Source organism: Triturus cristatus, chromosome 8 (assembly GCF_964204655.1).
Source record: "Triturus cristatus chromosome 8, aTriCri1.1, whole genome shotgun sequence".
Classification (NCBI taxonomy): Eukaryota; Metazoa; Chordata; class Amphibia; order Caudata; family Salamandridae; genus Triturus; species Triturus cristatus.
The window spans coordinates 212,215,220-212,237,479 of NC_140591.1; the positions used below are offsets into that span (position 1 = coordinate 212,215,220).

General features: G+C 47.4%; 1 protein-coding gene across 1 annotated transcript in view; it reads left to right on the plus strand.

The window, feature by feature from the left end:
* Positions 1-2,171: 2,171 nt before the first annotated feature.
* The window catches only part of LOC146801859 (melatonin receptor type 1B), a 629,507-nt gene continuing 609,418 nt past the window's right edge, over positions 2,172-22,260 (plus strand). Inside the window, exon 1 of the mRNA XM_085624052.1 lies at positions 2,172-3,136. Within this exon, the coding sequence (XP_085480178.1) occupies positions 2,932-3,136 (205 nt within the window). The 5' untranslated portion in view covers positions 2,172-2,931. The remainder of the gene's footprint in view (positions 3,137-22,260) is intronic.

Below are 22,260 nucleotides of genomic sequence, written 5' to 3' on the forward strand. Positions count from 1 at the left end.
ATGGCGATAGTTTTATCTCCGCTTTTTTGGCTTTTTAAGCCATAATAGCGGAGAAAAAGCCCTTGTAAATATGCCCCCTACTGAGCTGCCGTATCTTCAGTCAGAAGGTCCGGAGCTAACTGAGCCGACGTATCTGCCGGCAGAGGGTCCCGAACCCATTGAGCCGACGTATCTTCCAGCAAAGAGTTTCGAACCCACTGACATGGCGTATCTTCCGGCAGAGGGTCCCAAGCCTATGAAGGGAGCGTACCTCACGGCAGCGAGTCCTGAACCCACAGAGCTGGCGTATCTTCTCCTAGATACGTGATTTACAACACATACGTTCCTGAGGGCACATCTGGCTCTTGTGTCCACCCCCTCAAACACCCTCGAAGGGTGCCATGAGTACCACACTCTTTACCCGTACGCTGTTCGTGGAGCCTCGGTAGTGGTACCCGGTCCGTGGAGCGTCGTTACTGTCACTATGTCCGCGGAGATTCGTACAAGTCCACTCACTGTCCGTGAAGCTCCGGTGTCACCAGTGCACCCCCCCCCACGAAGTCGCAGTACAGGTGCGCCATCTGCGGAGCATAAGTACCACACACTGCTGTGCTGTTGGAGAAACGTCGGTGCTGTCCGTGCAAGCATTAGGCTTCGGTACTGTCACTATGTCCGCCAAGACTCGTACAGGTCCACTCACTGTCCGTGAAGCTTCGTTACCGGTGTACTGTCCGCGAAGTCTCGGTAGACGTGCACCATCCGCGGAGCATAAGCACCACACACTGTATCGGTACAGTGTTCGAGTAGCTTCGGTGCCGTCAGTATGTCCACGGAGAACGTACAAGTCCACTCACTGTCTGATAAGCACTGGTACCGGTGCATTGTCCGTTGAGTATTGAACTTTTGCTCTATCCACGGAGCCTTGCTACCGGCGCGCGCGCAGACAGTCCTCATAGTCTCTGTACCGAAGCCGTTCCGCGGCTGTTGGCATCACTGGGCGTGCGATCCTCGCCCCCCTCGGATGGGGTTAGCTGTCAGCAGGCGACGCCCCTGTATGTCCTTGCGTAGAGTCGAGGCGTAGCTATCTGCGGCTGGCAGCGTGCCCTCCAGATGTTTACCCCGGCTGTGCCAGAGGTGGCTGAGGTCACCACTCATTGGTCAACAAACACTCCCACTGGCTGTTCTTGGCTGGACAGCAGGTGAGGCGGGTAGGGCACACGTCCATCCCTTCTGATGTCCCGCAGCAGGAGAAGCTTAGGGAGGGCACATGGTCTGGGGCACCTGACGTACCGCCCCGGGACAGCTGTCAGGAGCCAGCGGGAAGCTGTGCGTCTCATCCACCTTGACTGTGGCAGTCTTCTCCACCCAGTCATCTCTGGGTGCCCGCGGGTCCTTCTCTGAGTCACTGGACTTGCGCACTTGATGGAGTCCTGCCTCACGCGCTCACCCTTCCGTGCATTGAATACTAAAGAAGCAGGGGGCACAGGGCTGGACCGAGGGCAGCCCACGTGCCGTTAAAAGCGCCGTGCTCTCTCAGAGCCCTGACAGTCAGTGCGCAAGGGGCACTCACCACACAGGGGCTTCGGGAGTAGGGACCCACATCTACAGCAGGGCACCAGGAGAGAGGGGCGCTCTAGCCACCCAGGGACATTAGAAGGAGCAGGGACGCCTGGATCACCCCAGAGCAACAGGACCATCCAACGACATCCGGGAAGCAGCAGAGTATAGGGGCACTGTAGCTACATCTATAGGGAGGGCGCGTGGGCACCACGTCCACTCCAGAGCCGGCGGGACTTTTTAAACAACACCTGGACAACAGGGCACAAGGGCATGCGCCTATAGAGAGGGAGCGGGAGAACCTGGCCTCTCCTCGATAGACTGGACTACTGAACCACATCTGGGTAGCTGGAGAAAAAGGCGCTCCAGCTACCCTGAGAGAGAAAGAGAGAGAGCGGGCGCACCTCGGCCACTCCTGAAGAGGCAGGACTGTCGAAACACATCTGGGAGGCAAAGTCAGGGGCATCCAATCACGCATTGGTATTAGGGAACAGGGTCACTCCGAAAAATATTCGTGCAGCTCGAGGCACATCAAACATAAGTGGGCAGCCGGAAGAGGGGTACTTGCTATTCCTGGGCAGACAGGACACATTATACATGGGCATGAAGACGAGGAACACCCCCATCAAAGATTGGTAGTGGGGTAATCCCGACCCACTTTGAAAAGGGATACTAAATAGAAAGCTATTTCTCTGAGGTGTCCCAAGCACACATTGTCAGCAGAAATCATCCAAGCGCTGCTGTCACACAGTCCTCCTTCCCGCCAAATCACATCAGAGCTCCAAGAACAGGCAAGTTAACTCCAAGCACACTTCAGCAACATGGGCACCCCTGTGGCATTTTTTAGCAGGGGATAAATGCACCTTAATCACACCTGTGGTTGACACCCAGATAGGCACGTGACCCCCAAGCACCCCTGGGCAGTAGAGGCGCGTGAAACACGCCTTCGGGGCCAGAGTCACTTCATCCAGAGGACACCTGAGGGGCTGGAATCAGTGGCGCAGGACTGCGCACGGCAGCAGGAGGCAGCGGCTACAAACACGCACCGGCACAAGGGCGCACGTGCACCCCACACACACCCTGGCAGCGGGATACATTGACTCAATTCACTCGAGTAACAGCGGACAGTCACCACTTAAACATACCCTAGCAGCCGACGTCAGTGACTCTCAAAACATTCCCGAGGAGGTGAAGCAACGGGCAACACGAACACACCGACCTGGCAGTCATTCCAAGCGCACGCTAGCGCAAGAGGAACGGACACCCCAGCGCACCTGGGCCGGCACAGACAGCCAGGCAGGGGCAGGCGCAGCGCACCGAGTCCAGCCTCCGGGACCTGGCGCTCAATGCTCGGCTCGCCTGCACGGCAGAGGACGAGCACTGAACCGGTCTGAGATGCTGGAGAATGGGTCCTTCTTGAGGAACTGCTGTGAGGAGGAGCCGGGTGGAGACGGCGGGGACCCCGGGGCACCTCCAGCCCGTGCTGTCTGGCTGGTCACAGCGCTGTCCAGCGTGCTGATTTTCACCACGGTTGTGGATGTTTTTGGCAGCCTCCTGGTCATCATCTCCGTCTTGAAGAACAGGAAGCTCAGAAACTCAGGTAAGGACGCCGGGCGCATTTTTATCGAGTAATAATGGATGTTTGCGAACAGGATGGTAACTTCATACCACAGGTGCTGCTCTGTGTCCTCGACTCGAGCGTCCCCTGCACGGTTACTGAACGGAGCCTTAAAGTGACTTGTACAGTGACCTCACAGGTATAGACACCTGTACTGGGCTTTACACCACCTCCGAGGTACAGACCCATAGCGCTGACTCCACACCAACTCACTCTAACAAATCTGTATCCCAGAGCGCACAGCAGCCAAGCAGGCACTGCCACGTGCCCCTGGCCAGTCGCCACTCTCACAATAACAGACGCATCCTCTGCACTCTACTGTACGCTCCCGGGTATACGGCGACGCCCAGGACGGTACACCGCCCTCACAGGTACTGACACATGCCATAGACTGTACAAGACCCTCTCACTGACAAATGCCATGGACTGCTAAGCACCCTCTCAGGTACTGACAAAACCCATGGTCTGTAGGCGACCCTCACAGGGACAGACCCCTCTAAGCTTTTTACACCCCCACTGGACACGAGAGCCCTCTTACAGGTAAAGACCCATGTGATGGACTTTGCACCACTTCAGAAGTACAGATCTGTGAGCCCTGGACTTCAGACCAACCTCACTTGTAGAGACCTAAAACCTCTACCTTACACCACATCAGAGGTGCGGACCAGTGCGCCTTGGACGGGTACAAACTTAAAACCTCAATGTTACAGCACTGCAGCGGGGCTGACCTGTGCGTCCTGGACTTGAGACAACCACACAGGGACAGACCTAAAACCTTGACTTTACACCACGTGCAGATCTGTGAGTCCTGGGCTTGTGACCGCCATTTAAGGTAAAGACCAAAACCTTGACTTTACACCACGTGCAGATCTGTGAGTCCTGGGCTTGAGACCGCCCTTACAGGTAAAGACCAAAACCTTGACTTTACACCACGTGCAGATCTGTGAGTCCTGGCCTTGAGACCGCCCTTACAGGTAAAGATCAAAACATTGACTTTACACCACGTGCAGATCTGTGAGTCCTGGGCTTGAGACCGCCCTTACAGGTAAAGACCAAAACCTTGACTTTACACCACGTGCAGATCTGTGAGTCCTGGGCTTGAGACCGCCCTTACAGGTAAAGACCAAAACCTTGACTTTACACCACGTGCAGATCTGTGAGTCCTGGCCTTGAGACCGCCCTTACAGGTAAAGATCAAAACATTGACTTTACACCACTTCCAGATCTGTGAGTCCTGGGCTTGAGACCGCCCTTACAGGTAAAGACCAAAACCTTGACTTTACACCACGTGCAGATCTGTGAGTCCTGGGCTTGAGACCGCCCTTACAGGTAAAGACCAAAACCTTGACTTTACACCACGTGCAGATCTGTGAGTCCTGGGCTTGAGACCGCCCTTACAGGTAAAGACCAAAACCTTGACTTTACACCACGTGCAGATCTGTGAGTCTTGGGCTTGAGACCGCCCTTACAGGTAAAGACCAAAACCTTGACTTTACACCACGTGCAGATCTGTGAGTCTTGGGCTTGAGACCGCCCTTACAGGTAAAGACCAAAACCTTGACTTTACACCACTTCAGAGGTGCAGCCATGTGAGACCTTGACTTGTGACCAACCTCACAGGTAAAGACCCATGCCATGGATTTTGCACCCCTCTCTTAAGTACAGTCCTGAGCAGGCTTGCCAAAGGGGTGCATTCATGCAAGATCCAGACCTGCTCTCATAGGAACACGTTTATACTGCAAGCCCTGATCCTAAACACAGACCTATTATTGTTACAGAATGACCCATGTCCCACAGGTGCTAGTACTGAGTCCTCTCTCACAGGTGCAGGTCTAGTGTCCCCTGTGATCACTCTTCTCATGGGCACATATACAGGTGCTAGACATTACCGAGCACTCACCTCGCAGACACAGGTGTTTGAGTTTAACCAGAACACTCACCTCGTAGTTACAGAGATATGTCACCAGGGCATATACCTTACAGGGGCACAAGGTACATGGACATTACCTCAATGGTGCAGTTAAATGCTTTGTTTGATCTGCCTTGAGATCTCCTGGGTGCTGGTGGTTGATTTGAGCTCACCACTCACCAGCAGGTACAGGAGTCTGACCTGGGCACTTCTAGGAACACTTGTTTATTTAAGTTGGAAAGTTCCCTCTTGGGACAAATGTCCTTTCTTGATGTATGTTCGAGCCACACAGGTACCTACCCAACTGGTACAGATCTTCCATCATATGGGGGGGAAGTACTTACCTCCCGTGTACAGGCACATTTTTTCCAAGTAGGAGTTTACGTCACAGGTAAAGCATTTTACTTAAATTTGGCCACAAACCCCACCCGTCACCGTCACCGTCACCAAGCTTTGTTATTCTGCATACATATGTCACAGGTAGTGTTTCATTTGAGGTGGTTACTTAACCAGGGGTTTAAGTGGTGTGAAAAAACTGGGGGGAGGAGGGTCTCTCGAATGGGCGTGGTCGATATAGTTAAGGGTGTGGCTTAAAAACACGCAAGACAATAATCTGTGTTTAGCCTAGTGTGCCGTCTGATGGGTATTTTGATACTTCTGTCATTGCATCCAGATATATAATACAACCGGTAACATTGCACTTACAACAAGCTAGGACTATTGGCTTTGTCAATCGTTGTTAGTTGCATAAGATGAATAAGCAACAACTATGGCTTCGTTGCATACTATGTTGAAAAGGCTTAAGTTATGAGACTGTGCAAGACGTTCAACGAGTCTCTTTGAAGTTCCCTCACAGGCAGTGAAGGGTGGTACTGCTGCAGCGGTGAGATTTCTGTTTCATCCTGATGGTGCGGGCAAAAAGGAAATTCCCGATAGAGACCCTTCTCAGCACCTGCATTTTGGAACTAAGCACCGGCAGGACACGGTCCACTTAAAGCCCTGTACTTACCTCACCAATCGAGAGTTTACCGAAACATATTTTTAAACACATCTGACCAGGGGGCCCAGATCATCAGAACTGGTGTTTTGTTTAAAATTGGGAACTCACCTGATGAGGTCATATGTCTGATTTTAACATGGATGCTCGCCTGAGAGGCGCATGTGTTTGAGGCTGACCTGAACAATGTCCTCAGAGGCGCAGAGGTATGATTCCACTGGACCCTTACCTCACAGTGGCAGAATCTTCGTTTCTAACAGGGCACTAACCTTAGAATGTGTGACTGTGATCTAAGCATGTATCACATAGATGTATATGTTTGGTTTGATGCGTGGTTACATGCCCCACGTGTACAAATGTTTTATTTTGGCCCGGGACTAAATCTTTGGAGTAAAGATGTTTTCTTTTGAGTTGCACACCCCCCTCACGGGTATAGATGATATATAAAGGCAACTGACTAGCGCACGAGCACAGGTAATTGACTTTGTCCCGTGCAGGACACACGTGTTATCAGTGAGTGCTTAGCTCACTGAGACATTATACTGGTTTTAAAATGAGGATTACATTGAGATGGCAGAGTGGTGTTGCACATTTGGTTCAACAGTGACACCGTGCCTGCTGCCAATCTTAGAAGCCCCTTAGAACATTTTGTATGATGGCCACTCCTTTTACCCAGAGCAGAGTTAGTTTGGAAGTCTGAAGACATGCCAGAGTGTTAAGCTGGACCAAATATGGAGGATGTGGCCGTTTCTGGCAGCTCAGTGGGCTAATGCATTCACTTCATGTATTTCACCTTATGGTCTCAGATTTGCATCATGCCGGATCCACTAAGCCTTTCATCTTTCCAAAGTTGATAGAATGGCTGCCACGGAGGTGGGCAACAATGATCATCTTTTCTGTCCCAAGATGCCCCTTGGTGTAAACCTGCGCTCTACAAATACTTGTGTCATGTCGGTGTGCGTACAGCTGTGAATGCACCCCCCCCTTTCACCTCAATCTAGGAATTTCAATGAGGGGGTCAGGCTGCAGTAACTTTCCATATTGCATGCTCCTGCCCACCACAGACCCGTTCCTATTACAGACCAATGGTGATCGGGGCGAGGGAGGCAGGCGTTCTCACAGATATGTGGAGATAGACATTCAGAACCCTGAAGCTGCCCACAGCAGGCATCTGCAGATTAGACATTCCTGGTATGTTCTTTGCATTCTGTTATGTGTACTCAGGCTTTTATGATAGAGGAAAAATCACCTACAAGTACCAAGATGTTTATACAATAAACACAGACTGAATGAATTCTTCAAACTGTAATGGAACAAACTGAGATCTCTGGGGAAGCTTTACCTTGCCCCAGTGTGAATCAAAGCAAACTGAAATGCTTAATGACATTCTAAAATATTTGGCAGATAAACAAACAGAGGCACATGCATGAATTGATTTGACCGAGATCACACACTTTGACCAAATGTGAAAGATGGGATTTCAGGCTAGCTCACCTGGCTCCAAAATGTGTAACTTAACAGCAAGATGTAGGCCTTATCACGTCAGGTGATCACTAAAAGTGGTGATGTATGAAAGGTCTCTGACACTGCTTTGGACTGGCTGGTGTTTTAAATAGTTAAAGAGCTGGGGTAATGCTATTTTAACACCAAATACAGTAATACATGCTTACTTGTCATGGACACCGAGGGCCCGATTCACAGAATTAACTTAAGACAAAATCCTAAACTTACTACCATTTTGGTATTCACAGAAGGCACGTACTCATTTTGATATTCACAGAAGTTAGGAGTCCTAACTTTAGGACTCCTAAATGCCTTCTGTGAATACCGAAAGTCTTAAAGTTAGGATTTTTCTCAGTTTAGGAGTAGTAAAGTTACTTCTCCTAAACTGTGAAAAATCCTAACTTTAAGACTTTCGGTATTCACAGAAGGCATTTAGGAGTCCTAAAGTTAGGACTCCTAACTTTACTAACCATAATCTGAGAAAAATCCTAACTTTAAGACTTTCGTTATTCACAGAAGGCATTTAGGAGTCTTAAAGTTAGGAGTCCTAACTTTACTTCTCCTAAACTGATAACAATCCTAACTTTAAGACTTTTGGTATTCACAGAAGGCATTTAGGAGTCCTAAAGTTAGGACTCCTAACTTCTGTGAATACCGAAATGAGTAAGTGCCTTCTGTAAATACCAAAATGGTAGTAAGTTTAGGATTTTGTCTTAAATTAGTTCTGTGAATTGGGCCCTGAAAGGGCATTTTCTACTTGCCACTTGAACTATAGCAATGTCTGTTGACATATTAAAGAAATCAACAGAACACAATACACGCACAAAGTAATGTTACACCACAATTAAATATATGAGAGTGCTACACAACATGACGGTCAAAAGAGAATGCCGCACAACAACCAAAGTACAACATATTTCAGCAATGCTGTACAAAAACATCATAACAAAAACCAATCACATTCTCGCCACAAGAAAATGACACATAACAAATATACACAAACACTCTTGTCACACATTACCACGTACAGAAACCTGCTTACATAATATGGACGTGAAAGGTATTTGCATCAAGCATTACCTTAATTTAGCAATTACTACCAAGAACTTAAAATAGTACCATTCAAAAATGTACCGTGATTCTGCTACGTATGTACTGTCCAAGGATACCGGCAAGAAATAGATCATAACAAACACAAACTTTCCACACCAAATGCTCAAGTTGGGAACTTTTGGAAGTTCACAGAACAATGGCTGTAAGGGGTGAATATTCTTTTTCACCCAAGTGGGTAACTTCTGAAACTTTTGGGAAACAGATCTGCATATTTCAGCTTCATAAATAATTTGGTTTAATTAGTTTACTGTTTTCTACAAGTATTCATTCTATTGTTTACTTTGTCTGTAAACACTTATTTGTTGGAATTCCCCAAAATATTAGATGACATAAGAAAATCTGAAAGTGCATGTCAGTTTTTCACTTTCTTTTGCACCCAGGTCATGGGGTACGTCATCTGCTGCGACCTAAAATAGTGTTTCTTTGTTTGGGGTACATTACGACGTACTGCTAAGATAATTCACAACATGCTAACTTCACACTGACTGTGGCAGCTGTGAACCGTAGTGCTGGTGTAAAGTCACGTCTGTGGCGTTAAACAGCCGATGTCTGTTTCACTGGCTGCAGTTTACCTCCATCGGAGTACTTCGGAGAATCATTTGATTAAGTCGAAGTCTGGACAAAAAAGTAAATCCTGTCTGTGCACTTAGTTCCCCATCACTTGAGCCTCCCCCTCACCCCCCCCCCCCACTAAGAAATCCGCGGGATGAGGGAGAGGGCACACATTCATGGTTCCTACGCACTTTCATGCAAAGCATGTGAAAATACGTATCAAATTTACGTTGTCTTTTGCTAAGGAAAGAATCCAGGAACATCCAATGAAAAATGACATCACTTCCGATGTTGTTGGAACGATTAAACAGCACTGAATAGGGGAGTCGAAGAGTTAGAGACAACGGCGTGTCACGAGGGCGGGCACCGACGCTCACAGCACTTGATCAATCGCAGATGGACCACTTTGTACAAAGTTCCTCATGGGTGCAACAGACATTCTAGCTGGCCTCTAAGCCCTCGGGTACTTTTCCATTATGCGATTTGCATTTGTGCAAGATGTATGTCAGCTCTATGTCAAGGGGGGAGGGGTCCTCACCTGTGTTGCTTCATGCAGTGTACGCCTTTGCACGCGCTCCATATGACAGATGAAGGATTCTGGGCAAATAAACCTTCAGGAGAAACTCTTTATTGTGCATCCCATATGTGGTGATGCAGTGAGTGCACGGCCGAGGGCGTCCTTTGGAAGGGGGCACAGGGGTTCCAAAGACAACCCCCCCCCAATATTTCCCATGTAAGAGGGTGCATGTACAGCCAGCACCCACGTATGGGGGGGAATCCTTGCCCCATCCTCAAAATGGGTCCAGGTCCGCTGGCAGTGAAATAGGGTGCACCCCATCTCCATCTTTTATAAGAGCTGCTTCACAATGCAGGTGCAAACAGTGAGGGGCAGATTTACAAGCCCCTTTCAACACTTTTACGCCGCTATTGCGACACTTTGCGTCACTTTTGTGGCACAGCTGCGTTGTAAACAATGTGCCTCATTGTAACGCATTTACAACGTGACGCATATAGGGAGATGCGTCACATTGTAAAGCCCTTCATTACATTATACCTGCGTCAGGTATAATGTATGCAGGGTGGGCGTTCGGACGCAAGAAAGCCTTGTAAAAGTGGCGCAGTGAAATCTACAAGATTTTACTGTGTCACTTCTACGACGCCACTGCGTCAAAACCTTATGCCTGGCATAAGGAGTGACGCAGCACAATAGGAATATGCATTCCTGAGCATTGCTGGAGTTGCATCGTGCTTGCGACACTGCTCCACCAATGTGGGCCCTTTACGCCAACAGATGCGTAACACATCTGTCAATCCTTGCGCCACGTTGCGCAGCATTGTAAATGCGATGCATCCATGGTGGCGCAAGAGTATTTTTGTGAGACGCAATTAAACTGACGCATCTCTGCTAAAATGCAGAGATGCGTCAGTTCTAGTATATCTGCCCCAAAGGTTTTAACTGCCCTGGGAAGAGTGTATTTTCTTCTGTTATCGGACATACTTTCCCAATGTTAGAAGTGCACACGTGAGGGGGCACCACGATGCAGACAGGGAAGCAGGTTTGATCTCGCCACTGGCCGTGGGCCTCTGCAACAGGGCAAGTAGATGATATTGGCAGACATGCAAATTCAGCCTTGGGAAAGAGAAAGAACAGACATACCTATACTGTAACCAACTCATGACTAGGACGATTTATGATTCCAATATTCACTAAACTACCAGGTAACAGGCCAGGAACCCTTGGAGTAGCAGTTGTTATATGCCAAATATTTGTACATATCTAAGATAACTTATTGGCAGTTCAATGTGGCCGTTTTGTAAAATGTGAAAAAGTTAGTAGTGACCAATAACCACACCCCTGACAAACATGTGACCTCTACTTAAAAGACTGAACATCCATAGTAATTTACAGCTATTTAATGAGCCGACGGGATGTTTTTTGCTCTAATTGTCTCATGCCATATGAAATGTGACAGCCATCTTAGAATGGTACAACAATCTTTCTGTCTACTATTGTTACACCATTCCAATATGGTCTCACATTCCGTCTAGAGGTAATTTGGTGGCCATCTTGGAAGCATGCAAAATAAACTTCCAAGAAGACAGCTCAGATCTATTGGCTATGCCAATAATTACATTTCAGTTCTACAAGCACTGGCAAAACCAATATTGGCAGCACGCATTGGCAAAAGAAGACCAATTGACTTTGCCAGGGCTTGTTATTCTTGTGTTTGGATTTCTTTCATTGAACGATTCCGCTGTGCATTCACTTTTTTTCTCTCCATTTCTTCAGGAATTTTGGTCATATAGTAGTTCTGAACATGGCTTTAATTATTTTTTTTTATTTCGGAAGAAATAGATAAGCATTTCTGGAAACAAATTAGTTCAATTTAGTGTGATTCAACCACAATGGGACAAAATCATAAATGTGAATTATCATCAGCAAAACTGTTATAACGCAAGTTTAATGGGTTAAAAAATACATCTGTGTTATCCATTAAAATAAAATCTCAAGGGGAAGGAAAATCCAGCATGCTGTTTGTATGCCAACATTGCTGATGGCCACCTACTGCTCAAATAAAACAATTTCAATGGGAGTCACCTTTAATACATGCAATAAAATGACTTAACCTGACACAATAAGGATGCATGGGCTTGCTCTCAGTTTACAGGCTGTAAATGGGACAGACCTGTAAAGTGTCAGAGGCTGCAGTACGGGTGGGTAGAACTCTCGGAGTTTCACTCTGTGGCATTCTGTGGAGTTACATATAAACTCTGCGAGATTCCACGGAGTACTGCAAACGGGTGGAATTCGGCACATCGCGCTGCTTATGCAATTTTTAGCGCCAGGAGCTTGTTCCACACTAAAACCCCAACGCCCACGATGAGAAAATCTTAGAGGGTGCCCTCCTAGCACCCAAAAGTCACTCGAGGGCTGTCAATTCTTGCTCGCACTCGCCAAGCGGCAAGTGAGAAAAAACTCCACCACAAGGCAGTTGGGGGAATTTGGCCGGGTACTCCGCATTACACGCGTAAAGTGGAATGGCCACAACTCCTCGAGCGGAGCAGAGTTTATCGCCCACCCCTGGGCTGAAGCCATGTTTTTACCATCTTATTCTGCCTTTACGTGAAAATGAATTTTCAGCTCAGTAGAAACTCTTTTTGCAAAGGATGTGTGCCCAAACTGCTCCCCCTCATTTATCAGAGCCTTTTTTTTTTCTCTATACGTCTTGGAGGAGAGGGGAGGGCCCTGACTTGTCTCTCACCCATAATTCAAATGCACCCCAGGGCTGAGGAAGAGCCAGTTTTCCGACTCGTGCCAAGCCTGGCCTGAGGTACCTCACTAGCCCTTAGAAGCCATGCCACATTGTCGGTGAAGGCTGTGCATCCATGGTTGCATCAAAAGAAGTTAAACTGTGACTGGTGCGTGGAGTAGGGTGTGCGTGCTGTGAGTTGTGGTGTCACCCTACAACCCAAACAAATCATGGTATATGGATGAAGGACTCCTTGCTAAGAATTTGCCATGTGGACCCCCAAAATAAGATTGTGATCTAAATATTTTCCATGAAATATTCTTTTAGTCAGATGAAAAGTGTTCTCTCGTTCAGTCAGTACTTGTTTGCTCATTCAGTCGCTCAGTCGGTTCGGCCAGTGAACTTTCTCAAGGCTCGAGATATTCGTGATTTGTTAATTCAATGCACAGTACAGTCATGAATAGGCAGAGCAGAGGGCTCGTGCAGTTCTCAGTCCTGATGTGGTCTGTGCAGTTGGTCATATGGTGGTTTCAGTCACTAAGTTCAATGCGCGTTTGTCTCGTTTTTGTGTTTTATGTGTTGAGTTGAGGAGGGAGTAAGTCGAAGGTCAAGAAAGTGAGATATGTCACAGTGTGAGGCATCACAAGAGAAAAGGAAACCCTTCTGGTAATACACATGACTAATGCATCTACTGCAGTGTTTTACTGCATGATCACATGTTCAGTCCCAAGTAGGGACCTCTATCCTTAAGACGTCACCAAACTGATCACCATTGAATTGGACAATAATAAACATATTATATATATATATGTATATATATTATATACATATGCTAAGAAGCAGCGTTTGCCCGGTGCAGGGTTTACAAATATTGTATTGTTCCTCTTCCATTTTTGTAATTTTTTTTTTCTCTTGTGAGGAAAGAGATTGCTGTTTGGATCACTCCCCCACCCCCCCACCCCTCAGCTCACCTAGACCACAAAGGAAAGCAGTAGCTACAGAGCGGGTGAACTTCTAGAACAAAATAACTATGCCTTAATTGCAAAATGAAAAGTAACTGAACCGAGAAAATTGTTGTAAAAGTAGTTTCACTATTCAACAGTAAAAGTAAGTAGCTGATCTTAGGGTCACATCACAATGCCGGGTGGTCCGCCACTGACAGGCGGTCGGTGGCAGTCAAACCAACAGGCTATCCGTGGGGGTCAGACCGACAGACAACCCTTCGAGCCGACCACCGCATTAGGATGCAGGCAGTCAGACCCTTGTGTGTCGGGGGCAGACTGACGCCTCCGCCAGCGTCTACTGATCCCAACAGAGCAGCGGTCGGAATCATGATCCTGAATGGAGTCAGTGACTGCTCAGACACCGTTGTCAGGATCACAATGTCCCTTTACCACAGCCTTTTCATGGCGGTACCATCGACCCCGTCCACACTGTACCACTGCTAAGTGGCCAGAGGGTACATGTAGTGCTCCCCCAAACATCAATGCACCTTATGTCAGGCACCACATGGTGTCTGGCATACAGTGCATGGATGTTTGACAAATGCCTTTTTCTACTGCGGCCTTTCCAGGCCGCAGTACAAGCCGCAGAAGAAAATAGCCTTTTACCACTGCCAACATGGTGGTCTGATCGAAATATTGCAGGTGGGACTGCTGACTCCTTGTTGGACGGTCTCACTCCCACTTTGATGGTGTTTGGACGCTTGTCCGACCACCATCGTAAGGAGCCCCATAGTTCTGATTAGCTCCCTCTCACTTCAACATCTGCATGCACAGTTTTCAAGTGAGAAAAAGCCACTGCACTCTGTGTACTGCTTGTGAATGCATGAGTCTCATTCTCCAAATGTTGTCAATGGATCTTCAAAATCCAAAAAGCCTATTGTGAACAAATATGTACCCACTGCTTTAAGTTTCTGATCTGTGCTGTCTGCAAATTATGTATTAACTCATAATTTCCAAGTTAGATTATGTATTATTGAAGGCACAGCTTTATTCAACAGGTATGTGCTGCATGACAGATCATGTTACAGCCTACTGAAAAGTTTAGAATAATGTTGAAATGTACCCACATCCATGAAGCAGCTGTATACCTATGAATAAAATTGTACCTTTTAAAATGAAAGGGGCTTTCTCCAGTCACTCAGCGTGTATTCATTATACCATAGAAGTCCCATTGAGGTTCATTGGAGGTGCCACTTTTTGTGACCATTACTAAGAATTGAAAGCAGTGTCTTTGGAGGAAAATGATCTTCTTTCTGAAGGAGCACGAAAGGCTTTGACGACCACACTGGTGAGCAGAGAGCAGATTTTTCAAAGCCACTGAGTGCTAGAGAATGGTGTAGCAGGGGTGGGGAGGTCTGCCCAGCAGCAGCACGAGTGTTGGGGGTGACGGCCTCCCCCACTCTTACCTGGGGCCGTCGTGGGGCAGTTGTTGCCGGAATCACCAGCACTCCCGCTATTACTTGCGACTGCCGTAGGCGGCAAAAACAGGGACCGCCAGGGGCGGCACACGGTCGAGCTATGCCACTGGCGCTGGAGGACTGTGAAGCAGGTGGCATGGACACAATGGGTGTCCGGATATAGGAATGGCTCAGGTTTGCACACTAAACTCTTCAGCTATAGCTCCGCCCCTCATTCAGAAAGTCACTTAGGTAGCGCAAAATCAGAAGAAAAGTCCTCACCCTCCAGAGCCGGGCTCAGGGCCTCATTACCAGTTGCCAGTGAATTGCGATCCTTGTGCAAAAACTTGGGGTCATATTAGCAAGGACTTGCGATAATCATCGCAAAGCGTGCTTAGTGTTGTATTTTTTATCGCCGGCTATTGCTGGTTTTGATCGCTGAGATAACGCGTTATTATCAACGTTTATCTCCAAGGCGATAATAAACGAGCGATAGTGGCGATTCTCCAACAATAACGCGGGAATACCAGCGATGAATTCCCATCGCTAAGGAAAAGGTTGCTAATAGGCAGGTGAGGATTCAGCCATAGAATCTACCTCCCATAGAAAACAATGGCTAAGTCAGGATTTTAACAGGTGTTTAAATCCAGTGATAATCGCGGTTAGCGCGAGTTTTTTTATCGCTTCGCGGGCATTGCTAATAGGGAAAAGTTGTGTTAGCGACTTCTTCCTTTTACTTTTAGTGAGGAACGCCCACTTTGCATGTCAGTTGCGATAAATATCGCTGACATTCAAAGCGGTAAAGAAACGGCTGCTATCACCATTAAGCTGTCACTAACAGTTGTTAGCGACAGCTTGCTAATAGGGCGATAAAAATATCGCCGCTTTATCGGCAAAAAGTGCCGCTAATGTGGCGATACTGCCCTTGCTAATATGGCCCTTGTTTGTGATGAGATCGTAACTATGATAGTTGCGATTTAGTAATTATCGGGAGCAATTAAGTTTGCATTCCTGTTAAACTTCGGCAGTCCGAAGGTCAAACCAGCTGGAATTTAAAGAGGGCAAAAAGACACAGTAAATACCATGACATGTGGCTTTTGGTGCCGTAAGTTCTGAAATTAAATTAGTATGTACCATTAAAAGGGAAAAATGCTAGTACAATGCAGTACCTGTTACAGTGCTTTATAAGGATGCCCAAGTAATAATGACAAATTAATACATAATGATCATGTTGAATCTATTGAGTCCAGAGGGTCAGTTTTGTGAGTTAAGTGCAGGATGCACTGCGGCATCCCATAGAGGTTTCCATAGTGAACTTTATCACATGTCCTTGCAATATTTCTCTGTCAGTTCTATGCAGATGATGCCCAAATTTATCACCAAGCCATTCGACCTACCAAATCTCAAGTTAAACCTTTCTCAGTGTATTAGAATGGTTCAGTGACTTAAACCCTCACCAATGACATTGTGGCGATCTGCATATCACTAGAATGAAACTCAGCAAGGCTCACTCAGCATTCCATCCTTATGATGTTTGTTAGTTCAGTAACATTACATTGGGTGTGGAGGCTACCGCCCTCTGCACTACGAGGCCCTGTATTTCACATGGAAATCTGAATTGCTTTGGTGGAGTACTTTACGACAAACAACGGCCCGGTGGATGCCCCCCGGGTGTTCTGGGAGGCCTTTAAGACCTACATCAGAGGAGTTTGCATATCCAAACAATCTGGCGAGCTCAGAGATCTGAGGGTGCGCTTGGCCACCCTGGAGCAAGAGCTTCAGGAGTTAGACCTCCAATAGTTCGAGACATGTGGCTTGGGCAGCCTGGAGCAATTCCAAGAGAGGCTCACTGAATATGAGGAGACTGCTGAGAGAGTGACTAGATTCTTGCATAAGGAAGCCACTGCTAAACGAAAGGGTGAGGGAGACAGGGCTGGTAAGACCCTGGCAGCCTTGACTGGGAAACAATGGAGTAGCTGCTACATCATAGAGTTGACAAGTGGGGAGGCGATGTTCTCACAGACTACACACAACATTACACAGACACTATTGGAATTCTATACTACACTTAACGCCTCCATGTGCAATGTCCCGGTGGATATGCTCACTGAATACTTTAACAATAGCCAACTACTCTGGCTCAACAATGTCCACAGGTTATATCATGATGCAAGATTCCCTGCAGAAGACATAGTGCAGAGCATACGCAGCTTGCCTGGAGACAGGGCTCCTGGCCTAGATGGGCTGACTGCCCAGTTCTATAAGGTGTATGTGGAAGAACTGACCTCACATTTACTTGCAATGTACAAGGAGGTGTGGAGCCTGGGAAGCCTGCCCCCATAGCTAAGAGAAGCACTAATAGTCAATATTCTCAAACCTAATCAACAGCCAAATTGATGCAACTCCTGCAGACCCCTCTCCATGATCAAGGTCTATACTAAAATACTTGCAAAGTTCCTCGCCTACACGCCCCCTATCCCCTTTGCCTGATTTCATCCATATGGATTAGTCAGGCTTTGTCTCGGGACGATTGACAGCCTATAACCTACGCACCCTGTTTGCGCTGCTTCACGAGCTGAACCCACAGCTCTTCGTGGCTGCAGTATTCCTTGATGCTACAAAAATGTTTGAATCACTAGAGCGAAACTTTCTCTTTATGCTGCTCCAGAGACTGAGTATCAGTCGGACATTTCTCCAGTGGATCAGGCTTTTACACACACTCCCCGCCGCTAGGCTTCAAGTGAATGGATGATTGTGCTCCCTTTCATCATAAAAAGAGACATGAGACAGGGATGTCTGCTCTCCCGATCTTTTACGCCACCGCGATGGAGCCCCCTGGCAGACAGGCTGAGACGGCACCACGCTGAGAGGGGATGGTCTACACAGCGTGAAGACTGATAGTATCCATGTATACAAATGACATGACCCTTTATGTCCAGGAAACAACCATCATTCTTGCATCCATTATCCATGAATTCCTTCAGTTTGGAGCACTTACTGGGATAAACATCAACTGGTCCATGTCTGTTACCTTTCCCTTGGCAGCGGCAGCTGAGCACTTTCAACCGGAATATCCACTGAAGTGGACTGATACATCCATCAAATAGCTAGGCATTGGAGTTAGCGCCTACAAAACTTGGCTTTGGCACATGACCTATGAGACGGCAGTGGCGTGGCTGGAGGTAAAGGTCCCTGTCTGATCCAGATTACCGCTATCGGTGGCAGGAAGGATGTCCATCGCTGAAATAGTGGCCTTAATCAAACCTCTCTACTAATTTGTTAGGAGTCCTTTTCCTCTCACAAGAGCCTTTGGCAAGCATGTCAGATCACTGCTGACCAAATCGGTATGGATGGGCAAACAGCCAAGACTAGTATGGGAGGTGCTGACTCTGCCGGTTGTGCAGGGCGGACTGTGCGCTCCAGATATTGAGCTGCAATATTACTGTGCGGAGGTGCAGTGTACACTCCACTGGTTCCACCCCATGCCATATTGTAGTAAAGGCTGATGACACATCATCATGCCCACTAGCTATGGCAATATGTGCAAAACCAAAATGCCCTAGCGTCATGAGAAATGCTGTGAGATGCACCACGTGGCCATGGTACTGGCTCTGCCAAGAGCCCAACAGGACTGCCTCTATGCTGCCAAATTACAACTGCTGAAGAACCCAATGCTCCCCCCATGGAGAACGGTCGGACTCAGAAACAGATAGCCTAGATGGACCTCTCTGAGATGAGGGACTTTTATCTTTTGGGCACTTTTATTGACATACGAGAAGTGCAGTGCCACCCTGGATGCACTCCGCTGGATTTCTTAATATATCATTGCCTTTGTGTCGCTTGCAAAACACTCCATCACCCCGTCCATCAGGACCCCACGGGGCTGTCAGCTCTTGAGACTGCAATGGTCTCTTCCCTCACCCCAAACTGATTATAAGACTGTATAGGAATATGCAGGACAACGCACCAGTGGTGTCCGCTAGAGCCCCTGAGCATTGGCGGAGAGATTTGGGCCACACATTGACAGATGAACAATGGAGCTACTGGTGAGCCCAGACAGGAAGACTTCCTCCAACTACAGACTACGCCTAATTCATGTTAAATGTCTGCACAAAATACATTGCATCCCAGCAGGGCTTTGTAAAAGGGGACTGCTAGAAGAGGCTGGAGGAGTGCTAGGCACTTATGTAGGTTAAATCTCACCCTCTGGATATATGGAGCTGTGTTTTATTCCATGCCATTACCCCGCATGCCGTTACAACGCATACCTTTACCCGACTTGCTGTTGGGGGTGCGCTGGAAGTTGGAATAGTATCATTTACTATTCGAACTCCAGTGTGTGCAACAGTAGGGAAGGTGTTGGAGTTAAATTCAACATCTTCTACCCCCTGCAACAAGCCTTTCACGTTGTAATGACATGCACGGTAATGGCATGCGTTGTAACGCATCCGTTGTAAAGGCTGTTTCCTGTCTATGGTACCTCAGTGCATTTTCTCATCGGCACATTTGTGCCTATTTAGTTGACTGGTGGCTGGGAGGCCACACTCTGAAGAGAGGCCTTAGCCCATATGTAGCCTGCAGAGTAAGAGAATCCTCTATCATATAACACCATTGCTTACTTTGTGGCAGTAGATGTAGGTGGTAGACAACGGCGCCCCTTTTTGGGGCTGGGATGTATTTATCATCATAAGACATTGAAACCGAGCAAGAAAGAAAGGCACAAAAGGAACAAAGGAGAAAAAGAAAGATAGAAAAGAAGTGCAGAGGGAGAACAATGATAAAAACATAATCAACAAGGGGGAGATGAACAGACAGGAATTGTAAGGTGGTTAAAGAAAGAGGCATGAGATGGACTCAAGACTAGGCGACCTTGGTATTCAGCAACCCCGCCATTTGCAGCGCTGGTGGTGGACTCAAAAGAAACCCTGGGCGACCCTGTGCTTCATTTTTATAACTTAAGCACTGCATAGCACGCAAACCAGCATCACCATGTTACGCAATGCTTTTGTTCAATAGATGGAGAGAAAATCTAGCAGACAGTACTGAGGACGCCTTCAAAGTCTGGCCAAGTGTGTAACTGTTTTAGTCAAACAGTCCCAACGCTTTATCTCAACCAAAATTCCATGCTGACAAACTGTGGTATTTTAAGACTTGGTCCCTTTTACATATATTTGAACTGTGTCTTGAATGCATTCCATAAAGTCTTCTTGTTTTGAATGGCTGTGCATTGAGGAGTACGCATTGGCATTGCTTGCTCTTCAGTGGTTTCCATCTGAGGGAGGGGATGTCGAGATTGTTGTTGGAGGAAAGGAAACTGGTTGCACATATCTGTGAACTATGGTACCATAAGAGTCATATAATTCCTTTGTTTATCATTTTAGCTGAAAAGCATGTTCCAACAGTGCTTAATTTGAGACGGTGGTCTCCGGTGCTCAGCACTGGCACTAAATTGCCAGCACCTGCACTTATGAAAGCCTGCCACATGGCAGTGCTCTTTGTCTAATTTATAGATAGCACACTAATAGTTGTTTTTTTAATTAAATACACATTACAATGACTAATGCCAGCCACCCACGACTTTCTTATCGCTTTGAGGGCCTGGAATAGTCTGAATTGTCACCACACTTGTAGGAGTGTGATGGTTAGTAGTTGTGCTGGAAGCACTGGTAGGGGCAGTAGGTGGTGCAAGCTGCAATGGCCTCCTGACGAGGACCACGGCCCTTATTATTTTGACAAATTGTGCACTGATGCTCCATAGGCGCAGCCCATTCTGTTTTACTTTGATGGGTGACCAGTGAGAAACATTTTAAACTAAACGAAACTTTGGTTTTCTTTGATCAATTATGGGCCTAGTGCTACCGCCAGTTGTACTTTACAGGGTGCAACGCTATTAGGAGGTCACTTACAATAGATTAGGGCTTCGTTGTTATTCATGCTCGTGTGTTCGAGCATGTTTAAACATCACTGAACCATGCTGGGCCCATAACAACGGTGATAGTTGTGCAAATAACAAATGAAGCATTGGGCTACAATGACTTCACAGCATACAGATACAATAACGTACACATTGAGACATAACATGCCATCTTTAACAAGATGTATAAATGACTCAGGAGCAGACCCTCATAGGCTGCACATAGATATGACACCAGACATCTTTGATGCAACTTATCGATAGCAATAGATGGGCAGGTAGCATGACACTCAACGCAGCACGACCTGCACTGCTGTGATGGAGCACCACAAACGCCCTTACGCGTCTTTGAGTGGAATGTGGGTGTCCCTGTTTCTATGCGGTTATTGTGCTGCTGGTGTTAGTAAGCACGTGAAGATGAACCTTTACATGCAGATGCCGCAACGGCGCTCTCCTGCCGCACCAGCCATTGTGAAACGCTGCTCTGCTTCCAGCTTGGACCCCTGCCCGCTGCAGCTTCTTGCCAGAGCTCTGCCAGGAGCCAAGGTTCACCTAAATAGGCTATTTAATCAATCGTGTAGAATGTGGAAAGTACCTGAGAACTGGAAACATGTGCTGCCAATGCGTCTGTTAAAAAAAGCATATTATACTCCAAAATGCACACCGCCACCGGGCGGCTGTGCGATGAACTAGACAAATACAAGAAAGCAAACCTCCCTGGCCTTGCCCCATGCACCTGACCTACCCTTAGGATTGAGAAAGGTCTCTCTCACCTCTATTTGGGCGCTCACGGTTGTATGATGGTACCCCCAGGACTGGGTGAGCGCCAATCCAGTGGAACCTTCCCTCCCCTCTAACCTCCTCTTCCCTGTCCCTCTCCTTTCCTCCTCCTTCTGTCTAGCCCTTCCTATACTCCTATATTTCTTCTCCTATGAGCCATTCAGTGTGCCATGTTTCAATACTGATATACTCAGCCTCATAGTACACCACAGACAAAAGAAAACAAACGATGGCTGTAAGGCTGAACAATACAAACATTCACCCTCATTCACAAAGATCTGGGTTTAATCCACCACGCCACCCCATTGTGGACCCAGCCATATGCAAATCAGTCTTGACCCTGCTCCTCATAGGAACAGTCTACACCGATATGCCAAGCCATGTCCTCCCTGGGCCGAGAACAAGCATTCTGGGACTGGTTTTGGAACATCACCCCTCATCAACCAGGCTAGCTTGAATCCTGTGGTGCAGTGATCACGGGGCCTACATCTGGGAATACCCTTCCCACTTAGGATGACAAAAGTGAAAGAAACAAATGATGGACGGAATGTTGAACAATGCAAACATTCACCCCCAGTTGCAAAGATCTGGGTTTAATCCATTGTTCTTTGGCTCACCATGCCACCCTAGTGTGGACCCAGCCAAATGCAAATCAGTTTCGTCCAGTGGCACAGTGAGCATGGGAC